The following is a 27,121-nucleotide window of genomic DNA, read 5'->3' as shown; positions in this document are numbered from 1 at the left end:
GTAAGTGGCCGCTATGAGGTATGTCAGAAATGCGAAGTGCTCTGTCACTGGCCGATTTTAAGTTATATGTGACTGAATAGTGGCAGGAGATGTGTTTTGTAACATTGAAGTTAAACTTGTGTCTCAAGCTAACTACAACTTCGTGATATGCAATTTATCTGAGAAAACGACAGTCACAAACCTGTGGCAGAAATAAAATCACAGTCGTTTCATTCACGGCGATTAAAGCTAACCACTACGGGCAAACTCACAATGGAAAAAATTCAGTTTCAGCACTAAAAGCAAACTGTAATTTCTCTGTGCTTGGTTACTCGAAGCTATCCTCACACTGGCAAAAAGAGCTGTAGCATTACTGACCGACGAGTGGTCCTTGTCGGCACTCGGTGGTGATGCAGCCAAATTCCAGACGAAAAAAAATGATAGATTGAAAAGTAAGAGGAAATAAAAAAATTCAATGATAATGATGAAAATGATGTGCCGAGGAATTATGAAGTAAAAAATTACATTTAAATCAGTTACTTGAGTAAAAATAATAATCAGACTTCTGATTACGTATAGGAATTTGTATACTAACCACTGCACTATGCCCCTACACTGTGTCAGCGTGTTGTATTTATGACTCTGGTGCCCAGTCACAATGATCAGTTGCAATTGCAGTCTCCAAAAATTTGGCTTAATGCAAAGTTGTACAAAGCTTATATAATGTAACCTCTGTGATTATGGTAAGAGAGTGTGTGTGTGTGTGTGTGTGTGTGTGTGTGTGTCATTCTTGCTGCATCTACCTCACTAACATATGAGGGACGCAATTGCAAAAGCCAGGATCAGAAGGTACCAAACATCTTAAAGTACATAAGCCACAGGTCTCGGGGAGTGGATAACGCATGTCTCTGCCAGTTTTACAGGGTTTTTGTGCGACTGGGACTGAACTGTGTGTACGTGGCGTACAGATTGTGAAGTCTTTTTACCTGAAGGTTGTTGATGCTGTCCACTGTAAGGGGACTAAGCTGGCCACAGATCTCCAGAGTACGCAGTCTCTGTGTCGAGCCTGGGGAACCACAACTCACCATGTGGCGGCAGCTCCTCGCACTGTATCAGGGACCCAAGTTCCTCACTGCTCCAAATTGAACGACATACTGTACTGTTGCTCGTTTATCTCTGGAATGCCTTTTCTCCAGTTGTCCACGAGCAACAAGACCGTTCGGGATCTGTGTGCAGCGTTTGCTGGAGTCACTTATTGTGGAGCGAGCACAACCCCAAATCCGGGGTTTTAACTGCTCTTCGCGCCCCCCCCCCCGCCCTTCCCCTGCTTACTGGAGAATAATGGTACACTACTCACCATTAAAATTGCTACAACACCAAGATGATGTGCTACAGACGCGAAATTTAACCAACAGGAAGAAGATGCTGTGATATGCAAATGATTAGCTTTTCAGAGCATTCACTCAAGGTTGGCGCCTGTGGAATGCTGACATGAGGAAAGTTTCCATCCGATTTCTCATACACAAACAGCAGTTGACCGGCGTTGCCTGGTGAAATGTTGTTGTGATGCCTCATGTAAGGAGGAGAAATGCGTACCATCACGTTTCCGACTTTGATGAAGGTCGGATTGTAGCCTATCGCGATTGCGGTTTATTGTATCACGACATTGCTGCTCTCGTTGGTCGAGATCCAATGACTGTTAGCAGAATATGGAATCGGTGGGTTCAGGAGGGTAATGTGCAATGCCGTGCTGGATCCCAATGGCCTCATATCACTAGCAGTCAAGATAACAGGCATCTTATCCGCATGGCTGTAACGGATTGTGCAGCCATGTCTCGATCCCTGAGTCAACAGATGGGGACATTTGCAAGACGACAACCATCTGCACGAACAGTTAGATGATGTTTGCAGCAGCATGGACTATCAGCTCGAAGACTGTGGCTGCGGTTACCCATGACGCTCCATCACAGACAGGAGCGCCTGCAGTGGTGTACTCGACGACAAACCTGGGTGCACGAATGGCAAAATGTCATTTTTTCGGATGAATCCAGGTTCTGTTTACAGCATCATGATGGTCACATCCGTGTTTGGCTACTTCGCAGTGAATGCATATTGGAAGCTTGTATTCGTCATCGCCATACTGGCATATCACCTGGCGTGATGGTATGGGCCGCCATTGTTACATGTCTGTCACCTCTTGTTCGCACTGACGGCACTTTGAACAGTTACATTTCAGATGTGTTACGACCCGTGGCTCTACTCTTCATTCGATCCCTGCGAAACCCTACATTTCAGCAGGGGAATGCACAACCGCATGTTGCAGGTCCTGTACAGGCCTTTCTGGATACAGAAAATGTTCGACTGCCAGCACATTCTCGAGATCTCTCACCAATTGAAAACGTCTGGTCAATGGTGGCCAAGCAACTGGCTCGTCACAGTACGCCAGTCACTACTCTTGTTGAACTTTGGTATCGTGTTGAAGCTGCGTGGGCAGCTGTATCTGTACACGTCATCCAAGCTCTGTTCGACACAGTGCCCAGGTGTATCAAGGCTGTTATTACGGCCAGAGGTGGTTGTCCTGGGTACTGATTTCTCAGGATCTATGCACCCAAATTGTGTGAAAATGTAATCACATGTCAGTTCTAGTATAATATATTTGTCCAATGAATACCCGTTTATCATCTGCATTTCTTCTTGGTGTAGCAATTTTAATGATCAGTAGTGAAGCTTTGGCACAGTTTTGCTATAAACAGAATAAAATTTCACTGTCTCAAATACAAGATTGGATTGATAAGTAAGGAAAAAAATGTTTGTTTCATAAACAACTTGCCTTACTCCTCGACATAAGCTCCTTTGAGGGTTATACACTTTGTCCAGCTATCCCCCAGCTTTTTCCTTCTGTCAGTAAAGCAGGTCCTGTCAGACTCCGCAAAATACTCTTTGACTGCAACAATCACTTCCTCATTTGCTGGAAATTTTCTTCCCAGCAAACAGAAGTTACAAGTTAGGGAACAGGAGGAAGTCACAAGGGGCTACATCTGGTGCATAGGGCGGATGAAGAACCAGTTGAAAGCACAATTTGTGCAGTTTCGCCATTGTTATCACTTATGTGTGCGACGGTGCATTCTTCTAGTGAAAGACCACTTATTTGCGTGCTAACGTCTCTCTCTCTCTCTCTCTCTCTCTCTCTTTTCGCTTACGCAAGTTTGACGATGTGACAATGGAGTGTAATAGGGTAACGTTGTGCTTCTGCCTTCTCCCACTGACAAAATGGTCTATCCCTTCTTCAGTGCACTTTCACAAGCCTTCATCCATTGTTTTGATTGTCTTTCTCACTTGGTTGTGTAATGGTGGTTCCAGGTTTCGTCACAGATTGACACAAAAAGTGTTGCAGATTGCAATTAAACGCCACCTGACACCGTGTTGAAATATTTTGCTTTTTGTAGACTGGGAGCAGTCACAGCACCCACCTCGCACATGCCCTCTTAATAACCAATTCTCCATGCCTAGAGTCTCGGCAACCATGTGCATTTTTTAATTCGGTGGTCTTGCATTATATTGTGAATTTTGTCAATGGTTTCGTTGGCGGTGATCTCAATTGGGCGAATAGAGTTGACAAACTTACTAGTTCAGATGGCTGTCAAACGTCAACTGTATGCTTTACATTGTTGAAATTGTGCCTGCAATCCTTGGAATACTCGCGTTTACCAGCTGTGAAGGCTTAACAAAAATATTCCATTCTTTCGTGCAAATTCACCAGGCTTATTGAACCATCCTCGTATGTTCATTTCAATTACTCAGACTGTGTTTGCATTGTATCTGACGCTTCAGTATGAAGGAGTTAATTATGTGGTGTTGCATATGGGATTTTTCTTAATGTAAAGTGTAGGTTGAATCAACTGTTGAAGGGGGAACAATTCCAGTGATCTATATAAATAAAAATGTAAATGTTCATTTTTTCATAATAGTGTATCTTTGAAAATTGTATATGTAAAACTTTTTGAGATTTGTTGTAACAACATTTTGCTATTGTTAAGTTTACAGAAAGTTATATATTACATATACTAAAAGAATTAAGCATATAAAAACATATGTCTATTCCAGTGCAACGTTGTGTGAAAATTTCAAAGCATTCGGTCAAAAACTTTCAGCGATTTGCAATTAGGAACATCTGCATTTTATGTATAAGTGCAAACGTAGATGTTCATTTCTTAAAAGACTCAAGTGTTCTTATATACCTACTGGAATGACATCTGGTATATATGTTATGAAAAGTAAATGTTGGTTTGTTCAGAATTGTTAAGCAACAAAAGTTCTTCATTAATTACTTGGTAATTTTGAGATATACGATAAAACGATTTTAGCTAACAGGAAAGTTATATTTATGTCTTATTGGTTTAGGATTAGAATACTATTACAGAATCAGAATTTGCAATAGGAAGCAGCAAGGCTTGAGGTCAGTGAGTGAGTGAGATAGATAGATAGATAGATAGAGAGAGAGAGAGAGAGAGAGAGAGAGAGAGAGAGAGAGAGATGGGACGGGTGGGGGGGGGGGGGGGGGATGGACACAGAAAATGGGGAGGAGGAGATGGACTGAGAAGGGGAGGAGGGAGTGATTAACAGAGAGGGGGAAAAAAGAGGATGAGATGGACAAAGAAAGGAGAAGGGAAAGATGGACAGATGCAGCAGGGGAGAGAAGATTAGGACGTACATAAAGTTTCCGTACATACTAATTTTTTTTTTTTTTAAGTAGACTCAGCACCAGCAAAGCATGAGCAGGTACAGCTAGTTCAGTAATACATTTTGTGATCCGTGATTTTTATCTATGAAATCCTTTGCAGTTAATTTCATAATGTGCTGATGGAGGTATATGTAAGAATGGCAGTCAGTGTAACAGATGTGAAGTTCTGTCAATAATATCTTTGTAGTAGTGTTACCACTTGCACCAGGCAGATACAGTAAATAATAATATAATAAAATTGTTCAGGGCAGGTGTACTTCTGACAGAAGTTAATAAATTTTAATAATTACGATCCCATATTTCAGTAGCAAATGACACACTATTCATATTTGTAATGTCAATGTTACAGTAATTACAGCATAATTATTCTTAATTTATTGTTACAATAAGAGGTACATTTTTGAGTTCTAGACTGTGGCAGGAGGGAAATATTTTCATAAGACTCGTTCCTGTTGTTACCCAGATGTGTCCTGCCACTGCTGACAGTCTGTGCCAACTGCTTGGAACGGCTGCAACTTTACGATTTTGACATAGTCCGCGACGAGGCGAGAGAGGCATTTACTGCACTGGGAAGCCTGAAGAACTTGCGGGAACTCAAGATGCAGATCAATGAGCCTCTACCACCTGGCGTAGGTCATCTGGCATTTAAGTAAGTTACATGTAGAACGCACACTATTTTACGTGAATATATAGTCTGCTGAGAACGGAAAATTTCTGGAGTTTCCAGCTAATTAAAGTGGTTGAAATGCTGCGCTGTGGCAAGTAGTAGGTGTTGCCTCCTACAGCATCATTAATACACACTGAGGTGACGAAAGTCGTGGGATACCTCTTAATTTTGTGTCCGACCTACTTTTGCCTGGCTTAGTACGGGAACTCGACGTGGCACGGACTCGACGTGTCGTCGGAAGCCCCCCTGCAGAAATACTGACCCTTGCTGCCTCTACAGCCATTAACAATTGCGAGAGTGTTGTCGGTGCAGGGTTATGTGCACAAACTGACCTCTCGATTACACCCCATTAAATTTCAATGGAATTCGTGTCTTACGATGTGGCTGACCACACCATTTGCTCAAACGGTTCAAAGTGTTCTTCAGACCAATTGCGAACAGTCGTGGCCCGTTGACATGAAATCGTTATTTTGGAACACAAAGTCCACGAATGGCTGCAAATGGTCTCAAAGTAACTGAAAATAATCATTTCCAATCGACGATCGGTTCTTTTGGCCCGGATGACCCGGACAGTTAACGCCATTATGGAGCCACTATCAGATTGCACTCGGATATGTGGCTCCGTGGGGTCTACCGTCAGCTCCCACAACTGAAATCAGAACTCACCTAACTGGGCCACGGTTTCCTAATCGTCTAGGTCCCAGACCCGTACGGTCACGAGCCCAGAGAGACGCTGCAGGCTGTGTCATTCTGTTAGTGAAGGTACTCGCGTCGGTCGTCTACTGCTGTAGCCTATTAACATAAAAAACTTCACCGCACTGACTCGACGGATATGTTCGTTGTATGTCTCGTGTCGATTTCTACAGTTATTTGACGTGTTCTTGGTTGTGTGTGAGGACTAACAATTCTACAGTCTCAGTCAGCCACAGCATTGTCCGTGGTGTGAAGCAATGTCTGCAACTTGGTATTTCGGCATTTTTGACACTGTGGATCTCAAAATACTGAATTCCCTAACAATTTTTGAAATTGAATATCCCCTACATCTGTCTCCAACTACCATTCCACATTCAAAGTCCGTTAACACTCATCTCTCATCGTGCGGCCATAATCACATTGGAAACTTCTTCACATAAATCGTGTGAACACAAATGCACTGCCCTTTTATACCTTGAGTATGCAGTAATACCGATACCTGTATATGTGCATATCACTATGCCATTACTTTCATCACCTCAGCGTGTAGTCTATTGAGAATGAAATGAATTAAAATTTTTGGGGCGTCCAGCTACATAATTAAAGTGATTTGAATATCATGTACCTTCAGCTGATTATTTTCCAGCTGTTGGCAAGTAGTTGCTACTGCCTCCTGCAACATATTAGCTGTAATCGAGAACTGAATGGCCGGCGACTTTAGAGACCGAGTAAGAAAACCCAGGCATCCATCCAGTACTTTGATAGTGTTCGTTCTGGAGTAACATATCAGTACAAGTACAGTCATATGTGGTGTAATTTGTTGTTAAATCAGCCATATATTGCTTTTATTACTGCAGGGGCAGTTTCTGTACATGGGCTGCCACCTGTATTTAACACACTTACAGCACGGATGGTTTGAAAATGGATACATTTATCTAAAACTAGTCACCATCAAGAAATAAAAAAAAGATACTTCTCAACTTATGACAAAGCTACAACCATGTATTTCAATTATAAGTCAAGTTGCAGACCTATTCTTCACCTGCAGCATGCTGCAAGTTCATAAGTGCATTTTGACCTGCAACTGTCTGGAAAATTCTGCTTGATTAAATATTACCTACCCTGCTCTGACCTTATCATCAGGCTGCTTTTCTTTCCACGCAGTATAACTATCATATCAACATCTTTAGTGTTCACAATTTGTGATCAGTCAAGTGTATTTAAAACCGGTCAAAATTAAATCTTATATTCGGATAGTGCATCATGTTCTGTGACCTAGATACAGTATTTCCAAAACAAAACAGAACAAAAAACAAAAACAGTGGTATTGTGACCTAATTCCTTTCGCAAGAATTACTTCCGGAAGGCACCCACTTAGAATGCCAAAGTCATGAAAATTGTTGGGTAGGATATGGCATGAGATTGTTAGCAGATTGTATCATATTGCTGTCTCTAATTTTTCCTGTTATGAAGATAAATAATTTTCCACAGCGTAAACTATGTAATTGATTGTGTTTTGCAGGACTGGTCTACCAAAATTGAGGCTGCTGGATCTAGAATTTGCATTCGGCATGGACGACAACACAGTAATTGCCATCAGCCGTGGGTGCCCTGTTTTAAGGGAACTCAATCTCAGAGGAGCTGATCGACTGTCTGATGCAGCCTTCTCTCAGGTCTACCACCTTAAACATCTTGAAATGTAAGTAGTGTTGTTGACTTCACAATGTAGTGGAGACTGAGTAACTGACAAGAGACATTCCTGGAAAATCCAGGATGAAACATAACAGCATTAGGAAAAGGAAAGTTGCTACTCACCATGTAGCGGAGATGTGGAGTCGCAGATAGGCACAACAAAAAATACCATCACAAATAAAGCTTTCGGCCAGTAAGGCCTTCATCAAAAAAACACATGCGCGCGCACACACACACACACACACACACACACACACACACACACACACACACACACACACACGACAGCCTGCGCACGCACGCTTACAGTATCAACATTTGTGTGCGTGTGCATGTGTGTCATCTGTTTTTGATGAAGGCCTTACTGGCCGAAAGCTTTATTTGTGACTGTCTCTTTTTTGTTGTGCCTATCTGCAACTCTGCATTTCTGCTGTATGGTGAGTGGCAACTTTTCTTATCATAATATTGTAACAGACAAAAAAAATAGTAATTTTGTGTGGTGCTCTCGACTCTAGAGTCTACAGCCTTAAGTATAGCAATACTATACAGGCCAGTGGAATAGTGTAATGGTTAAGCTACATTCCTCATGTGCAGAAGTTTGTAGGTTCGAATCTTCTCAGGTACTATAATTTTCTTATTATTTTTAAATTTGTATCAAAATTATTTTTATTATGGTTTTATTCAGTTAACTAGTTTAAATGTAATTTTGTTCTTTTTCCATTTGGAATGAATGTGCATGTGAATTATTTTTATATTATTTGAAAATGGCAATCTATTAGTAAAAACCAAGAGACGTTGTTGTTGTTGTTGTTGTTGTTGTTGTTGTCTGGTTTGATGCAGCTCTCGATGCTATTCTATCCTGTGCAAGCTTCTTCATCTCCCAGTACCTTCTGCAAACATCATTCTGAATCTGCTTGGTGTATTCATCTCTTGGTCTCCCTCTACGATTTTTACCCTCCACACTGCCCTCCAATACTAAATTGGTGATCCCTTGATGCCTCAGAACATGTCCTATCAACCGATCCCTTCTTCTAGTCAGGTTGTGCCACAAACTTCTCTTCTCCCCAATCCTATTCAACACCTCCTCATTAGTTATGTGATCTACCCATCTAATCTTCAGCATTCTTCTGTAGCACCACATTTCGAAAGCTTCTATTCTCTTCTTGTCTAAACTATTTATTGTACACATTTCTCTTCCATACATGGCTACACTCCATACAAATACTTTCAGAAACTACTTCCTGACACTTAAATCAATACTTGATGTTAACAAATTTCTCTTCTTCAGAAACGCTTTCTTGCCATTGCCAGTCTACATTTTATATCCTCTCTATTTCGACCATCATCAGTTATTTTGTTCCCCAAATAGCAAAACTCTTTCACTACGTACTTTAAGTGTCTCATTTCCTAATCTAATACCCTCAACATCACCCGACTTAATTTGACTACATTCCATTATCCTCGTTTTGCTTTTGTTGATGTTCATCTTATACCCTCTCTTCAAGACACTATCCGTTCCATTCAACTGCTCTTCCAAGTCCTTTGCTGTCTGACAGAATTACAATGTCATCGGCAAACCTCAAAGTTTTTATTTCTTCTCCATGGATTTTAATACCTACGCCGGATTTTTCTTTTGTTTCCTTCACTGCTTGCTCAATATACAGATTGAATAACATCGGGGAGAGGCTACAACCCTGTCTCACTCCCCTCCCAACCACTGCTTCCCTTTCATGCCCCTCAACTCTTTGCCATTTGGTTTCTATACAAATTGTAAATAGCCTATATTTTACCCCTGCCACCTTCAGAATTTGAAAGAGAGTATTCCAGTCAACATTGTCAAAAGCTTTCTCTAAGTCTAGAAATGCTAGAAATGTAGGGTTGCCTTTCCTTAATCTAGCTTCTAAGATAAGCCGTAGGGTCAGTATTGACTCATGTGTTCCAGTATTTCTACGGAATCCAAACTGATCTTCTCCAAGGTCGGCTTCTACTAGTTTTTCCATTCATCTGTAAAGAATTCGCGTTAGTATTTTGCAGCTGTTTATTAAACTGATTGTTCGGTTAATTAATTAATTAATTTATATTGATGTGCAATGGTGTTTGTTCGGTTAATTAATTAATTAATTTATATTGATGTGCAATGGTGTCAGAAGTATATTTTTCGTTATAAGATGTGTATTTTTTTGGATGGTAATCATAATACAAATATTTAAAACACACATTCTTGTTGCGCTGTGGGCAAAATGCAGATAAAAGAAGGTACTGAAAGGAAACCAAGTTCAAGCAAAACGAGAAATAGAAATAATGAATGGAATAATATAAACAAAAATATAGGAAGATAGGACAGAAGAAATTATATCAAAGGTAATACATAATTATATTAAAATGACATGGGCAAAGATTCCAAATGAAAGAAGAATGAAAGGAAGAAAAAATTAGAGCAAATCAAAAGTTAATATAGAAATAAAAATGCTATGACAAAGGATTATAAGTAAAAAGAAAACTTTTAAAACAATTAATTTTTAATAAACAAATGAGCAAAACATTTCAATAAAAATTAAAAAAAATAAGAAGTATCAAAGCACATGATGAGATTTCGATCCACAGGCTTGTGTGAGTGCGGAAAGTACTTCAGGCATCAGTCTGTGTACTAGCACTATTTTTAAGGCTTTAGATCATCATGTGAAGTTCAGAATTTTTTTATTTATTTATTTATTTATTTTATTTATTTTTTTTTTTTTTTCCACTCGTTACTTACAAATGAGGGTCCCCCAGGGTGAATGGCTGCAGGATGTGATACCTGGAACGCTAACTCACACAGACATATAAGAGGTTTCAGAAAGTCAGTCCCACCCTTGGGGACCTCTCCTTGTGAGTAATGAAACTATAACTTGTGAGGCAGTTGACAATTATTTGAGTCACTCGTACTCGCTTTGTCAGAAAAGTTCGAGGAAAGATTTTTAAAAAAATAGAAAATTCCACTTACCAAGTAGTGATGTTAGCTCCTATCAAAGTAGTCCTCTTGGCTGTCTATACACAGTTGCCAACATTTCTGGAGAGGTCTCGGAAGGAAACAAGGAAATTTCTAACTACAACGCTAGTAAGCTCATTTATCACTGCTCGTCGGATGTCTGCGATATCTCGATACCGCTTTCCTTTCGGTCGCCTTTTCACTTGCAGAAACGAGAGAAAATCGCAAGGTGTGAGGTCGGCCAAATATGGCAGATATGGGATGCAATGACAGAATGTCTGGCCAGATACTCGTTAACAGATAAAGCAGTACGGTGTCTGCATTGTTGTGCAGTAAGAAGAACCGGTCCAGAGAATGGCACAAATCGGGGCGGCGACGTCGAATTGCTCGTCGCAACATTTCGAGACTTCGATGTAAGGAAATTTGCTTCACCGTTTGCCCTGGAGGTTCGTACTAATGGTGAACTGACCATTTACTATCAAAGAATGCGATCGACGCACCTCTGTCCTCGACGGTCGTCATTTGGGGCCGGTGATCCGGGACTCCACCGTTCGACACTTTGCCGTTTCGTTTGAGGGTCGTACTGGTAGCACCGACTTTTGTTCCCGACAATAATCTCTGACAGAAATCTGGGATCACGTCTGGCTCTCTCCAGTAGTTTAGCAGAAATTCTTCGCCTTTCCTCTTTCCGATCGTCTGTCGGTACGTGAGGGATGAGTTTTGCATCGAGTTTCCGCTTCCCTAAATCTTCGCCTAAAATCTCGTGACACACATCACGATTCAAATTAAGTTCTTCTTATGTTGCACACACAATTACGTGACAGTCTTCTCGCAATAACTGCCTTACACACTCCGCATTTGCATCGGTCTGCGCTGTAGATGGACGACCAGCTCTGAGGTCGTCTCGTAGCGAGAGCAGAGGCCCTCGCAGAACCTTCAGTGCCACTCAAAAACGTGACTTCTCGAAAGTGCCACTCCTGCGTGTGCTCACTTAATCACTGTGCGAGTTTCAGTAAGGGTTTTCCCGAGTTTAATACAGAACTTAGTGTTCATTCTTTGCTCACAATTGGCATTGGCGTCCGTTGCGTCATTGAAACTAATGCACCGAGAACCCGAACAGTGTGTTGCTAAGCGCAGCTCTGCCAACTTGTCAGTTTTCGCAGAAACACGGCTGAGGTCATTACAAAGACGAACACGTACCAGGTAAAAAGGAAAAAAAGAGGGAAGTTTGTTCCTTTTGAGTATTGCAAACTCAGAAATAACAAATCCTCTCATGGAACTTTCTGACAAAGGGAGTGTATGTGGTGGACTGAAGCCGTATTGAGAAGTGGTAAGTCATGACATTAAATGGAAATATACCAGTGGCCATTAAAATCGTAACACTGTGAAGGCGGCATGCGACAAACTTCAGATTCCACGAAGTGTCCTACGAGGGTTCTCTGATGAGTAATGTTTCTGAATTTTTTATTCCGTTCTGAATATCGGTTGAGGTATTATATGTTACGCATATTACTCGATTGACTTTCCTGCTTCTACAATGCTGTTTGCAAACCTCTGGTGCTAGAGGACTCTGAATTGTAGTATGAAACATAGCTGTGTGGAAAGAGATGAAGGCATTTTTCAAATGAAAGACTTGTGTTGTACTCAAATACATATCTTTACTTTTTACTCCAAATTTTAATTGAGGAGGGAGGCACAGCTAGGGATGTCAATGCAGTTGTGTAAAGCCACTGTCCCAGGATGGTGTAGTGATTAGCACATCTGACTAGTGACGAGACCTGGGTTTGAATCCTGGTGGTGTTACAGATTTTCATTTGTCACTACAGTACGAATATATGCATCGTAGATGCTCAAAACTTGAAAATGTCTCTGGAACCATAGACTTTCATTTGATTAAAGAACCTATGCCTGTGTTTGAGGCAGGATCCCCCGTTTCATTCGATGGGAGAGCCTCTGCAATGCTGTTGGAGTTTAGGGGGAATACAAAGTGGGCTGACACTTGAGTAGGAATTTGGCCTGGGTAGGGGGGGGGGGGCAGTGCTAGGGATGTCCGTGCACTCGTGTAAAGCCACTGGACCCTGGCATACATGTTAGATACTTGAAAAGACCTCTGGAACTGTATAGTTTAGTTTGTTCACTTTTTACCAGCAATTAACAGTTAAAAGGCACAATTACATGATAGTAGCTCAAATTTCAGTTATGATTTAATGCATTGGCCAATATTTATTCTCAAAACTGTTCCTCACTGAAAGATGATACAAATCTTATGGAAGCCACAACATCCCACCAAACTCATTTTTAGGGAAAAAAATTAAAAACAAAAAATTGTAGCTATACTGCTATCACTAATTGATCTCCACTTCTGCCTGTAGCACACGATAGATGTGAGGGGGTGAACTGGGCATCTGTTGAGAGATAATTGAGGACTCGGTATGTTACCAAATTACACCTTTACCGTTCACAAATTAAGTTCAAACAAATCATCATTACATCCTCAATTCTATCAGGTAGAGAGCAGTATGTCGTCATAAATGGGGTGACTTCAATCTAAACACTTCAGGTGTGCCCCAGGGCAGTGTAATAGGTCCGCTGCTTTTTACGATTTACATAAACGATCTGGTTGATGGTATTGACAGCGGCATTAGACTGTTTGTCGATGAAGCTGTAGTCTACAGGAAAGTAGTGTCACACGAAAGTTGTGAACAAATCAATGAGGACTTGCAGAAAATAAATGCGTGGTGTAATGACTGGCAGTTATCTCTCAATATTAGTAAGTGTAACGTACTGCGTATAACAAGAAGAAAATCCCCATTAATGTAGGAGTACAAAATAAATGCCCAGTCTTTGGAAGCGGTAACATCCGTCGAGTATCTGGGTGTGACTATTCGAAATGATCTCAAATGGAATGATCAGATTACACAAGTAACGGGCAAGGTGAACTCTAGATTGCTGTTTATTGGTAGAATCCTGAAGCAATGCAGTCTTTCAACAAAGGAAATTACTTACAATACATTAGTTCGTCCAGTCTTAGAGTATTGTTCTTCTGTATGGGACCCTTACCAGTTGGGTCTGATTCGAGGGATTAAGAAGGTCCAAAGAAGAGGAGCAAGATTCATGACTGGTACATTAACCATCACGAGAGCATTACAAATCTCACAGAAAGTTTCAAGTGGGACACACTTGCAGACAGACGAGACGCTAAACGGAAGGGGCTGCTCACTAAATTCTGAAATCCGATCTTCGCTGAGGATGTAGAGCATATATTATTACCACCAACTTTCAAATCGTGCAATGATCACCGTTCAAAGATAAGGGAAATTAGAGCTTGTACTGAGGCGTTCAGACAATCGTTTTTTCCCTCGTGCAATCCGCAAGTGAAACAGAGTGGGGAAATATGACTTTGGCGCGAATTGTGGCCTCCGCCACACACCACTTGGTGGCTAGTGGAGTATATATATATATAGATATGTAGATGTAGAATTGTTTACACAAAAAGAGCTGAAATGTCTGACAGGTGTCGAGAAGAGAGTGGAAACAGTCATTCGTCCCATCGTCTCGGTTGCTTAGTCGGACTGTAGAGCTTCGATGACATTTTATGTCCCCTCTGCCCGACACCTACACGACGTTCTTTTTATAAGTCTACGGAGATCACCCTGTGGTATCCGTTCCCATTCTTCAGTCAGAGCCCACGAGAGTTCACGGGAATTCTGTGGTAGGACAAGACAATCGCAAACACATCTGTCAAGCCTGTCCCACATACGCACTGTGGGATTTAAGTATGGACTCGACGCTGGCCAGTCTGTTACTTCAGTGTCCGGGCTTCGCAAAACATTCCTGCTGACACTCACCACGTGAGCCCTGGCATTAGAAGAAATTCGGAGCCACCGTCATGTGCAGCAGCCGTCACACGATCCGACAGGACGTGTTCGAGATACTGTCTGGCTCTCAGGTGACCCTCGAGGATGATGAGATTCGTATGGCTGTCGACACTGGAGTCTCCCTGTGACATTACAGAACACTGGAAATTACTCGGTGTCCTGGGCAACATTTGGCGGGTACCGCTCACCACGCGTCTCCGCACACAGATGCGGCCGTCACCTCGGTTCGGACGGTATACGGATTTGTCTGCGAATAACACAGTTTGCCAGTGGACGTGGGAATGGCACAACTGAAAGCCGGCTGTGATACGTTGTGTCAGTTGGGATACTCGAACAGGAACTCTAGATCGTACGGCACTTTCTCGTAACTTGTTCATTACTGTCTGATCGGGCACAGTGGCTCCAATGTACTTTCTGAGATCATCGTACAGTACTGTATGACAGCACAATGCAGAGGTGACCAGATATCGGTCTTTGTGTGGGGTTGTAATGTGTCGGCAACCTTCTCCACTCACCTTTGTACTGACCTGTCTCCCTGGAGTAGGTTCAAAACCTGTGGATGACACATGGAGAGGCATTAGCATCTGCAGCAGTACGACCGAAAATCAATCCTTTCTGCATCTAAGAGACCACTCTTACAACTTGCCCTGCTTTAAGATATCGTACTGCATGTGGTGGATCGAATAAGACATCAAAAAATGACAACTACTGTGCACGTATCTCACTAGGAAACTCTGGGACACTGGCACTCGCTTCCTTCTGACGCTGTAATGTGTAACACACCTTATGTGGGGTAAACAGTTTAAATCGTCAGCTACATTGAAAGCAAAGATCTCGAGCGGTGCAATAAGACCACAAGTGCCACCTGTAACAAAATGGATTTAACATACCAGACATTGAGACGTGTTCCCCTAATTCTTTTGAACAGTTTGTAAACTGGAATTATTTTTTATTATTTTATTTATGCTACAGGAAAATTCCTACACGTGAACTTACTTTTTCTGTATAGTCTCCTGAATAGAAAACACACTTTTCCCAGTAGATAGGCAGTTTCTCAATCCTCTTTCATAAAACAAACATGGCTGTGACAGCAACCGTGTGCGCACAGTTAGACAGCGCCATCGTCGTACGATCTGTGTTCTCTGTCTGAACAAATGAAAATCGTAGGGCAATAAGTCCAGACTTTAGGGTGGCTGTTCTAGTGAGATCCACAATAATTCCTGAATTTTTTTGTCGACTGGGCAAATGTGTCGAGCTGAGTTTTCCCACAATGCACAATTACATCCTGGATGGGAAAGGCAAGTCTTTCCTGACATGTTTTGTTTGCTCCAAAAGTTGGCAATGGTATGCACTGTTCACAGTACAATATTTTTGGAGAAAATCAGTGAGGACTCCTTTTAAATTAAAAAAAAAAGACTATTGTGAGAATCTTCTGTGGTGAGAGGCAGTTTTTGGCTTCTATGGATTTGTCCTTTTTTTGTGCCATTCTGTGTGTGCTTTTTTACAATTTCAGGTTGCAATGGTGCACCCATGATTCATCACAGGTCACAATCTGTTGCAAAAAATGTTCCCCTTTGGTTTCGCAGCATGTCTGTAGCCATTTGCATACTTCGAGATGACGATTACGCTCTGCGATGAAGAGACGAGGCACCCGTCTTGCGAACACTTTGTCAGTAATGATCGTAGCTTACGCCAACTTAAGTAGCAATTTTAGTGACTGTTATTTGGTGACTGTCTTCAGTAAGCTAACTGAGGATGTGAATATTCTCCTCACTTGTGCTGGTCCCCAGTTGGTGTCAGTGAGCTGCAATCTCGACTGTGTGTTGTCCTTGTAAAGGCTGTTTGTGCCATGCGTACACTTGAGTCTTTCTCAGAGTGTTGTCCCTGAACTGTGCCTCAAGCTGTTTCAAAATTTCATGAAATGTATTCGCAGTTGTCTGGACAAGCGTCAGTTGTACAGTTGATTGACGATAATGGAAAATTCCTGCCGGACCGGGACACGAACCCCGATTTCCCACTTATCACAAGCGGTTGCCTAACCTTTAGGCTGCACGAGCACACTCTGTGGCCGGCCCAAAACTTCCATATGTTGTCAACGGTGTGTTGACTATCTGTACTTGTATATTCATTATGTGTATTCTCATAGAGTGGAGACATTTTAATTGAAAGTCACTTACCTGGTTTTGGTGAATTAACACAATATTGCAGTGCCTGTGTTGATCAGAAGTGTGATGCGATGTTCCCTCGAACGTGTGCCCACGTCAGAAGAAACAGGTACGCCGGTGACTACAGCTGTTATGAAATACACTAAATATACTCTCAGTTTGGAATGTGGGAAACTGTCTGCTGTATAGTGGCATGACAACAGTAAAAATTTGCTCCAGACTGGGACTCTAACTGATGTTTCCCTGTACAGGAATATACGTAACAAATATGAGTGTCCAGGTCGTAGACACACAGTTGACGACATACAAAAGTTTGGGTGTGACTGTGGAGTGTGCTGGGATAGCCTAACGGTAAGGTGACAGCTCGCGATAAGTGGGATATTCGGGTTCGAGTCCCAGTCGAGCACAAATTTTCATTTCTGTGATACCATTGTACAGGTGACGGTTGCCCCTATCTGCACTGCAAATACATTTCACATATTTCATAATGGCTGTAGTAACCGCAGTGCCTGTTCCTTCGGAGTCGCGTGCTCGTACGAAGGAACGTTGCACAGTACTTCCGAACAACAAAGACACTGAAATACCTTATTTCAAAATTTCGGACAGTTTTACATCCCACGTTGTGAGAAACTCAGTTATAAGGCTTCGTGTAACAGATGATTTACCTCTTGCTCTGACATCGTGATTTTGACTAAAGAAATGTTCTAGCAGTGGAGAACAATCACTGAAAATGAAAGCAACAATGTGCAGAGATAGTGCCGCATCGTCTTTGCGAAAAGATGTGTAAAAAAAAATTCTGCTTCATATTTGATTCACCCTGGCACCTGCAGCGACACGCGGAGCAGAATGAACGTTGTCAGGTTGTGACTATCGTTGACACATGGATTTGGCTCCCAGTGTGATGCTATGAGTTTCACTGGCTACACAACCGGATCAAGTTTGCATAGAAAAACTTATAATTCAGACAGCTTGTGTTACATTTCTGACGTGGTAAGGCCGGTGGCTGTCACGTATCTGTTGAGGTCTCCTTGGCAATATCTCTGAGCAAAACGGTACCAAATATGAATTCTCTAGATTGCCACCCAAAACATCTGGTCGAGGACTGCTGAGACAGTTGCACTCCGCTGCAACAGTCGATACTCTGGGATAGAGTTTTAGCTGGAATGATGTAGCCACAGATACTAGAACACACAGTAGGGATCACGAGCTGTACGTGCAGTAGCAAGCTGTGCTGCTGACGTCGGAGTGAACCCGACCGGGAGCCTGCAATTGCCACAACGTATTGTGTCGTAATTGCAGTTACGAGTGAAACTGAGGTTATTTACGGATGTGTGAATTTTTATTAGTGACTGCTGATTGAGTTCAGAGTTATGCTGTAATTATCAGCGTATTGAGTGATTTTTACAATGAGTTTTTAAGTGAAAAATAATGATTTGCCGTGTGATCGCCAGTTGTACTAACCGTAGCACACAAGTTAGTTAGGATTGAACTTCATATATTTCCTAAAAATGATAAGATGAAATGAAAATGGGTAAATGCTTGTAAATGTGCAGATTCGTTTTCAGTTGAAAAGTGAACTGTTGAATATCGCTTCAGAACACAAGATGAAGACTGATGCTATTCCGACCCTAAATTTACCATCCTCCAGTTATGATTTAGGGAGTAATAATGAGCATAACAATGTGGCAAATATTCAGGTACAAAACAAAGTTACCGTAAAGAAGTAAATGATATTTTAGAGATAAATATACTACCAAGTAATGAAGAAATTACTACTAGACAAAACGTTAATTGTGAAAACGAAAACTGCTGTAAATGCAACAGTGCACATTTACGCCAACAATTGGAAATTATAGAATCAGAAAGAAAAGATCTTCGGCAAAACAATGCAGATTTAGAGGTTCATTTCATTTCTCTCGATGTAGGGCTTGAGTTACGTGAAATTAAAACGTATTCAAAAAGTGATTCAAGGCTTTTTTTCTGACTCTCAACAAGAAGTGGTTATAGTGGTTATGAAAGGACAGCATCTAATAATAATAATAATAATAAGAAAACACAGTAATGGACTCAAACATCCCAGAGCAAACAAACAAAGACCAACACGCATCAATTAAACAATCAGAGGAAAACGAAATCTTAAGACAGCCACCAGAACAAGCACAAATAGAACACGAAGAGACACATGTGTTAGATATAGAAGAGAAATTTCAGCTGACATATATAGAATACAAAGACACAAATACAGACATTAGACCATTCCTGCATAGACCGCCAAATAACCCACAAGTCGAAACAACAATAAAAACTATCAACACAATCATACACAACAAAATAAATGAAAACACAACTATGGAAGAGTTACAACTACTGGTTTATATAGGAGCACTCACTACACTAAATATACACACTAGGCAGAGATCAGAACAAACCAACACACAGAAGAAACGCACAAAACCAGCATGGCAACACAGGTTACAGATCAGAATAGAAAAACTGAGAAAAGATATCGGACAGCTAACACAATTTATAAGAAATGAAATATCAGACAAAAAACGAAAAAGGTTAGGTAAAATCTCACAACAAGAAGCAATAGGGCAATTAGATGAAAAAAAGCAGAAATTGCAAGCATTGGCCAAACGACTTAGAAGATACAAAAAAAGTGAAAATAGAAGGAAACAAAACCAAACATTCAACACAAACCAAAAGAGATTTTACCAAACAATGGATAACACACACATTAAAATAGACAATCCACCAAACATAACAGACATGGAACACTTCTGGAGCAACATATGGTCAAACCCGGTACAACGTAACAGGCATGCACGGTGGATACAAGCAGAAACAGACACATACAAGATGATTCCACAAATGCCTCAAGTGATAATTTTGCAACATGAAGTCACCCGAGCAATTAATTCTACACACAATTGGAAAGCCCCTGGAAATGATAAAATAGCAAATTACTGGCTAAAGAAGTTCACCTCAACACATTCACATCTAACTAAATTATTTAACAGTTACATTGCAGACCCATACACATTCCCTGATACACTTGCACATGGAATAACCTATCTGAAACCTAAAGATCAAGCAGACACAGCAAACCCAGCTAAATATCGCCCCATAACATGCCTACCAACAATATACAAAATATTAACTTCAGTCATCACACAGAAATTAATGACACATACAACACAGAACAAAATTATAAATGAAGAACAAAAAGGCTGCTGCAAAGGAGCACGAGGATGTAAAGAGCAACTGATAATAGATACAGAGGTGACATATCAAGCGAAAACTAAACAAAGGTCCCTACACTACGCATACATTGATTACCAAAAAGCCTTTGATAGTGTACCCCACTCATGGTTACTACAGATTTTGGAAATATACAAAGTAGATCCTAAATTGATACAGTTTCTAAACACAGTAATGAAAAACTGGAAAACCACACTTAATATCCAAACAAATTCTGATAACATCACATCACAGCCAATACAGATTAAGCGTGGAATATACCAAGGAGACTCATTAAGTCCTTTCTGGTTCTGTCTTGCTCTGAACCCACTATCCAACATGCTAAATAATACAAATTATGGATACAATATTACTGGAACATACCCACACAAAATCACACATTTGCTATACATGGATGATCTAAAACTACTGGCAGCAACAAATCAACAACTCAACCAATTACTAAAGATAACAGAAGTATTCAGCAATGATATAAATATGGCTTTTGGAACAGACAAATGTAAGAAAAATAGCATAGTCAAGGGCAAACACACTAAACAAGAAGATTACATATTGGATAACCACAGCGACTGCATAGAAGCGATGGAAAAAACAGATGCCTATAAATACCTAGGATACAGACAAAAAATAGGAATACATAATACAAATATTAAAGAAGAACTAAAAGAAAAATATAGACAAAGACTAACAAAAATACTGAAAACAGAATTGACAGCAAGAAACAAGACAAAAGCTATAAATACTTATGCTATACCAGTATTGACCTACTCATTTGGAGTAGTGAAATGGAGTGACACAGACCTAGAAGCACTCAATACACTTACACGATCACAATGCCACAAATATAGAATACATCACATACATTCAGCAACAGAAAGATTCACATTAAGCAGAAAGGAAGGTGGAAGGGGATTTATAGATATAAAAAACCTACATAATGGACAGGTAGACAATTTAAGAAAATTCTTTCTAGAACGAGCAGAAACTAGCAAAATACACAAAGCAATCACTCATATAAATACATCAGCTACACCATTGCAATTTCATAACCACTTCTACAACCCTTTAGATCACATAACATCAACAGATACAAAGAAAGTAAATTGGAAAAAGAAAACACTACACGGCAAGCACCCTTATCATCTAACACAGCCACACATAGATCAAGACGCATCCAACACATGGCTAAGAAACGGCAATATATACAGTGAGACGGAAGGATTCATGATCGCAATACAGGATCAAACAATAAACACCAGATATTACAGCAAGCATATTATTAAAGATCCCAATACCACAACAGATAAATGCAGACTTTGCAAACAACAAATAGAAACAGTAGATCACATCACAAGCGGTTGTACAATACTAGCAAATACAGAATACCCCAGAAGACATGACAATGTAGCAAAAATAATACATCAACAACTTGCCATAAAACATAAACTAATAAAACAACACGTTCCCACATACAAGTACACACCACAAAATATACTGGAGAATGATGAATACAAATTATACTGGAACAGAACGATTATAACAGATAAAACAACACCACATAACAAACCTGACATCGTACTCACCAATAAAAAGACGAAATTAACACAACTAATTGAAATATCCATACCCAACACAACAAATATACAGAAGAAAACAGGAGAAAAAATTGAAAAATACATCCAACTGGCTGAGGAAGTCAAGGACATGTGGCATCAGGATAAAGTCGACATTATCCCAATTATACTATCAACTACAGGAGTCATACCTCACAATATTCACCAGTACATCAATGCAATACAGCTACATCCAAACATATATATACAACTACAAAAATCTGTAATTATTGATACATGTTCAATTACCCGAAAGTTCCTAAATGCAATATAACACATACCATACAGTTACAAGGAAGTCACGCTTGACCGAGGTCCGCGTCACGTTCCATTTTTAACCAGACTTAAGTCTGAGAAAAAAAAGTCAATAATAATAATAATAATACCTGTGGAGGCCCGGGAAAAGAATAGGCCTCCGGTATGTTCTGCCAGTCGTAAAAGGCGACTAAAAGAACAAACCACTAATAGGGCTAACCCCACTTTTAGTGTGATTACTTGGTTCAGGACAGAACTAAAGAAGCCTCGGACAAGAGCCGTCGTGGTCAGGGATGACGTTTGAACCCTATGCCCGTCCACAATGGTAACAACAGTGCTAGCCACATGGAAAAAGATTTAAATCCGAATAGAGGTGTTTTTCAGGATATGCTTCCTGCAACCACCCTAGAAGGAAAACAAAGACAGAGGATGAGATGGTCAGATGAAGTTAATCGACACCTCATGTTCTGTTACTACCAATCAACAAACAGGAACCAACACAACTGGATACAGATCACAAGTATACACAACATTTATTACCAGATACCCGGAATTAAAATTTTTAACAGAACGACGACTAGCTGATCACATCCGTGTAATAATAAAAAATAACAGGACACCGCAGTCAGAATTAGAAAACATCAAACAACAAGTACAACAAATACTGGAACAAAATAATGTGCAGTTAGAAGAAGAAAATACAGTAATGGACTCAAACATCCAAGTAAAGGACTCAAACATCCCAGAGCAAACAAACAAAGACCAACACGCATCAAAAAACAATCAGAGGAAAACGAAATCTTAAGACAGCCACCAGAACAAGCACAAATAGAACACGAAGTGACACACATGTTAGATATAGAAGAAAAATTTCAGCTGACATATATAGAATACAAAGACACAAATACAGACATTAGACCATTCTTGCATAGACCACCAAATAACCCACAAGTCGAAACAACAATAAAAACTATCAACACAATCATACACAACAAAATAAATGAAAATACTACTATGGAAGAATTAAAACTACTGGTTTATATAGGAGCACTCACTACACTAAATATACACATTAGGCAGAGATCAGAACCAACCAACACACAGAAGAAACCCACAAAACCAGCATGGCAACACAGGCTACAGATCAGAATAGAAAAACTGAGAAAAGACATCGGATAGCTAACACAATTTATAAGAAATGAAATATCAGACAAAAAACGAAGAAGGTTAGGTAACATCTCACAAGATAGAGCAATTAGATGAAAAGAAGCAAAAATTACAAGCATTGGCCAAACGACTTAGAAGATACAAAAAAAGTGAAAATAGAAGGAAACAAAACCAAAAATTCAACACAAACCAAAAGAAATTTTACCAGCCATTAGATGACACACACATTAAAATAGACAATCCACCAAACATAACAGATATTGAACACTTCTGGAACGACATATGGTCAAACCCGGTACAACATAACAGACATGCGTGGTGGATACAAGCAGAAACAGACTCATACAAGATGATACCACAAATGCCTGAAGTGATAATTTTGCAACACGAAGTCACCCGAGCAATTAATCTTACGCACGATTGGAAAGCCCCTGGAAAAGATAAAATAGCAAATTTCTGGCTAAAGAAGTTCACCTCAACACATTCACATTTAACTAAATTATTTAACAGTTACATTGGAGACCCATACACATTCCGTGATACACTTGCACATGGAATAACTTATCTGAAACCTAAAGATCAAGCAGACACAGCAAACCCAGCTAAATATCGCCCCATAACATGCCTACCAACAATATACAAAATATTAACTTCAGTCATTACACAGAAATTAATTACGCATACAACACAGGACAAAATTATAAATGAAGAACAAAAAGGCTGCTGCAAAGGAGCACGAGGATGTAAAGAGCAACTGATAGTAGATGCAGAGGTGACATATCAAGCTAAAACTAAACAAAGGTCGTTACACTACACATACACTCCTGGAAATTGAAATAAGAACACCGTGAATTCATTGTCCCAGGAAGGGGAAACTTTATTGACACATTCCTGGGGTCAGATACATCACATGATCACACTGACAGAACCACAGGCACATAGACACAGGCAACAGAGCATGCACAATGTCGGCACTAGTACAGTGTATATCCACCTTTCGCAGCAATGCAGGCTGCTATTCTCCCATGGACATGATCGTAGACATGCTGGATGTAGTCCTGTGCAACGGCTTGCCATGCCATTTCCACCTGGCGCCTCAGTTGGACCAGCGTTCGTGTTGGACGTGCAGACCGCGTGAGACGACGATCATCCAGTCCCAAACATGCTCAATGGGGTACAGATCCGGAGATCTTGCTGGCCAGGGTAGTTGACTTACACCTTCTAGAGCACGTTGGGTGGCACGGGATACATGCGGACGTGCATTGTCCTGTTGGAACAGCAAGTTCCCTTGCCGGTCTAGGAATGGTAGAACGATGGGTTCGATGACGGTTTGGATGTACCGCGCACTATTCAGTGTCCCCTCGACGATCACCAGTGGTGTACGGCCAGTGTAGGAGATCGCTCCCCACACCATGATGCCGGCTGTTGGCCCTGTGTGCCTCGGTCGCATGCAGTCCTGATTGTGGCGCTCACCTGCACGGCGCCAAACACGCATACGACCATCATTGGCACCAAGGCAGAAGCGACTCTCATCGCTGAAGACGACACGTCTCCATTCGTCCCTCCATTCACGCCTGTCGCGTAACCACTGGAGGCGGGCTGCACGATGTTGGGGCGTGAGCGGAAGACGGCCTAACGGTGTGCGGGACCGTAGCCCAGCTTCATGGAGACGGTTGCGAATGGTCCTCGCCGATACCCCAGGAGCAACAGTGTCCCTAATTTGCTGGGAAGTGGCGGTGCGGTCCCCTACGGCACTGCGTAGGATCCTACGGTCTTGGCGTGCATCCGTGCGTCGCTGCGGTCCGGTCCCAGGTCGACGGGCACGTGCACCTTCCGCCGACCACTGGCGACAACATCGATGTACTGTGGACACCTCACGCCCCACGTGTTGAGCAATTCGGCGGTACGTCCACCCGGCCTCCCGCATGCCCACTATACGCCCTCGCTCAAAGTCCGTCAACTGCACATACGGTTCACGTCCACGCTGTCGCGGCATGCTACCAGTGTTAAAGACTGCGATGGAGCTCCGTATGCCACGGCAAACTGGCTGACACTGACGGCGGCGGTGCACAAATGCTGCGCAGCTAACGCCATTCGACGGCCAACACCGCGGTTCCTGGTGTGTCCGCTGTGCCGTACGTGTGATCGTTGCTTGTACAGCCCTCTCGCAGTGTCCGGAGCAAGTATGGTGGGTCTGACACACCGGTGTCAATGTGTTCTTTTTTCCATTTCCAGGAGTGTACATTGATTACCAAAAAGCTTTTCATAGTGTACACCACTCATGGTTACTACAGATGTTGGAACTATACAAAGTAGATCCTAAATTGATACAGTTCCTAAACGTAGTAATGAAAAATTGGAAAACCACACTCAATATCCAAACAAATTCAAATAATATCACATCACAGCCAATACAGATTAAGCGTGGAATATACCAAGGAGACTCATTAAGTCCTTTTTGGTTGTGCCTTGCTCTGAACCCACTATCCTACAAATTATGGATACAATATTACTGGAACATACCAACACAAAATCACACATTTGCTGTACATGGGTGATCTAAAACTACTGGCAGCAACAAATCAACAACTCAACCAATTACTAAAGATAACAGAAGTATTCAGCAATGATATAAATATGGCTTTTGGAACAGACAAATGTAAGAAAAATAGCGTAGTCAAGGGAAAACATACTAAACAAGATGATTACATATTGGATAACCACAGCGACTGCATAGAAGCGATGGAAAAAACAGATGCCTATAAATACCTAGGATACAGACAAAAAATAGGAATAGATAATTCAAATATTAAAGAAGAACTAAAAGAAAAATATAGACAAAGACTAACAAAAATACTGAAAACAGAATTGACAGCAAGAAACAAGACAAAAGCTATAAACGCTTATGCTATACCAATATTGACCTACTCATTTGGAGTAGTGAAATGGAGTAACACAGACCTAGAAGCACTCAATACACTTACACGATCACAATGCCACAAATATAGAATACACCACATACATTCAGCAACAGAAAGATTCACATTAAGCAGAAAGGAAGGAGGAAGGGGATTTATAGACATAAAAAACCTACATTGTGGACAGGTAGACAATTTAAGAAAATTCTTTATAGAACAAGCAGAAACTAGCAAAATACACAAAGCAATCACTCATATAAATACATCGGCTACACCACTGCAATTTCATAACCACTTCAACCCTTTTGATCACATAACATTAACAGATACAAAGAAAGTAAATTGGAAAAAGAAAACGCTACATGGCAAGCGCCCACATCATTTAACACAGCCACACATCGATCAAGACGCATCCATCACATGGCTAAGAAAAGGTAATACATTCAGTGAGACAGAAGGATTCATGATTGCAATACTGGATCAAACAATAAAAATCAGATATTACAGCAAGCATATTATTAAAGATCCCAATACCACAACAGATAAATGCAGACTTTGCAAACAACAAATGGAAACAGTAGATCACATCACAAGCGGATGTACAGTACTAGCAAATACAGAATACCCCAGAAGACATGACAGTGTAGCAAAAATAATACATCAACAGCTTGCCTTACAACATAAACTTATAAAACAACACGTTCCCACATCCAAGTATACAGCACAAAATGTACTGGAGAATGATGAATACAAATTATACTGGAACAGAACCATTATAACAGATAAAACACCACCACATAACAAACCTGACATCATACTCACCAATAAAAAGAAGAAATTAACACAACTAATCGAAATATCCATACCCAATACAACAAATATACAGAAGAAAACAGGAGAAAAAATTGAAAAATACATCCAACTGGCTGAGGAAGTCAAGGACATGTGGCATCAGGATAAAGTTGACATTATACCGATTATACTATCAACTACAGGAGTCATACCACACAATATGCACCAGTACATCAATGCAATACAGCTACATCCAAACGTATATATACAACTACAGAAATCTGTAGTTATTGATACATGTTCAATTACCTGAAAGTTCCTAAATGCAATGT

General features: G+C 40.8%; 1 protein-coding gene across 1 annotated transcript in view; it reads left to right on the top strand.

The window, feature by feature from the left end:
• Positions 1-27,121, top strand: part of LOC126109813 (F-box/LRR-repeat protein 17-like) — an 89,665-nt gene that overhangs the window by 45,305 nt on the left and 17,239 nt on the right. Inside the window, exons 6-7 of the mRNA XM_049914873.1 lie at positions 5,184-5,369; positions 7,603-7,779. Coding sequence (XP_049770830.1) covers positions 5,184-5,369; positions 7,603-7,779 — 363 coding nt within the window. The remainder of the gene's footprint in view (positions 1-5,183; positions 5,370-7,602; positions 7,780-27,121) is intronic.

Source organism: Schistocerca cancellata, chromosome 12 (genome assembly GCF_023864275.1).
Source record: "Schistocerca cancellata isolate TAMUIC-IGC-003103 chromosome 12, iqSchCanc2.1, whole genome shotgun sequence".
In the NCBI taxonomy this organism is placed as follows: Eukaryota; Metazoa; Arthropoda; class Insecta; order Orthoptera; family Acrididae; genus Schistocerca; species Schistocerca cancellata.
Note: the sequence above shows the minus strand (reverse complement) of the source record. Positions and strands in the feature narration are given on the sequence as shown.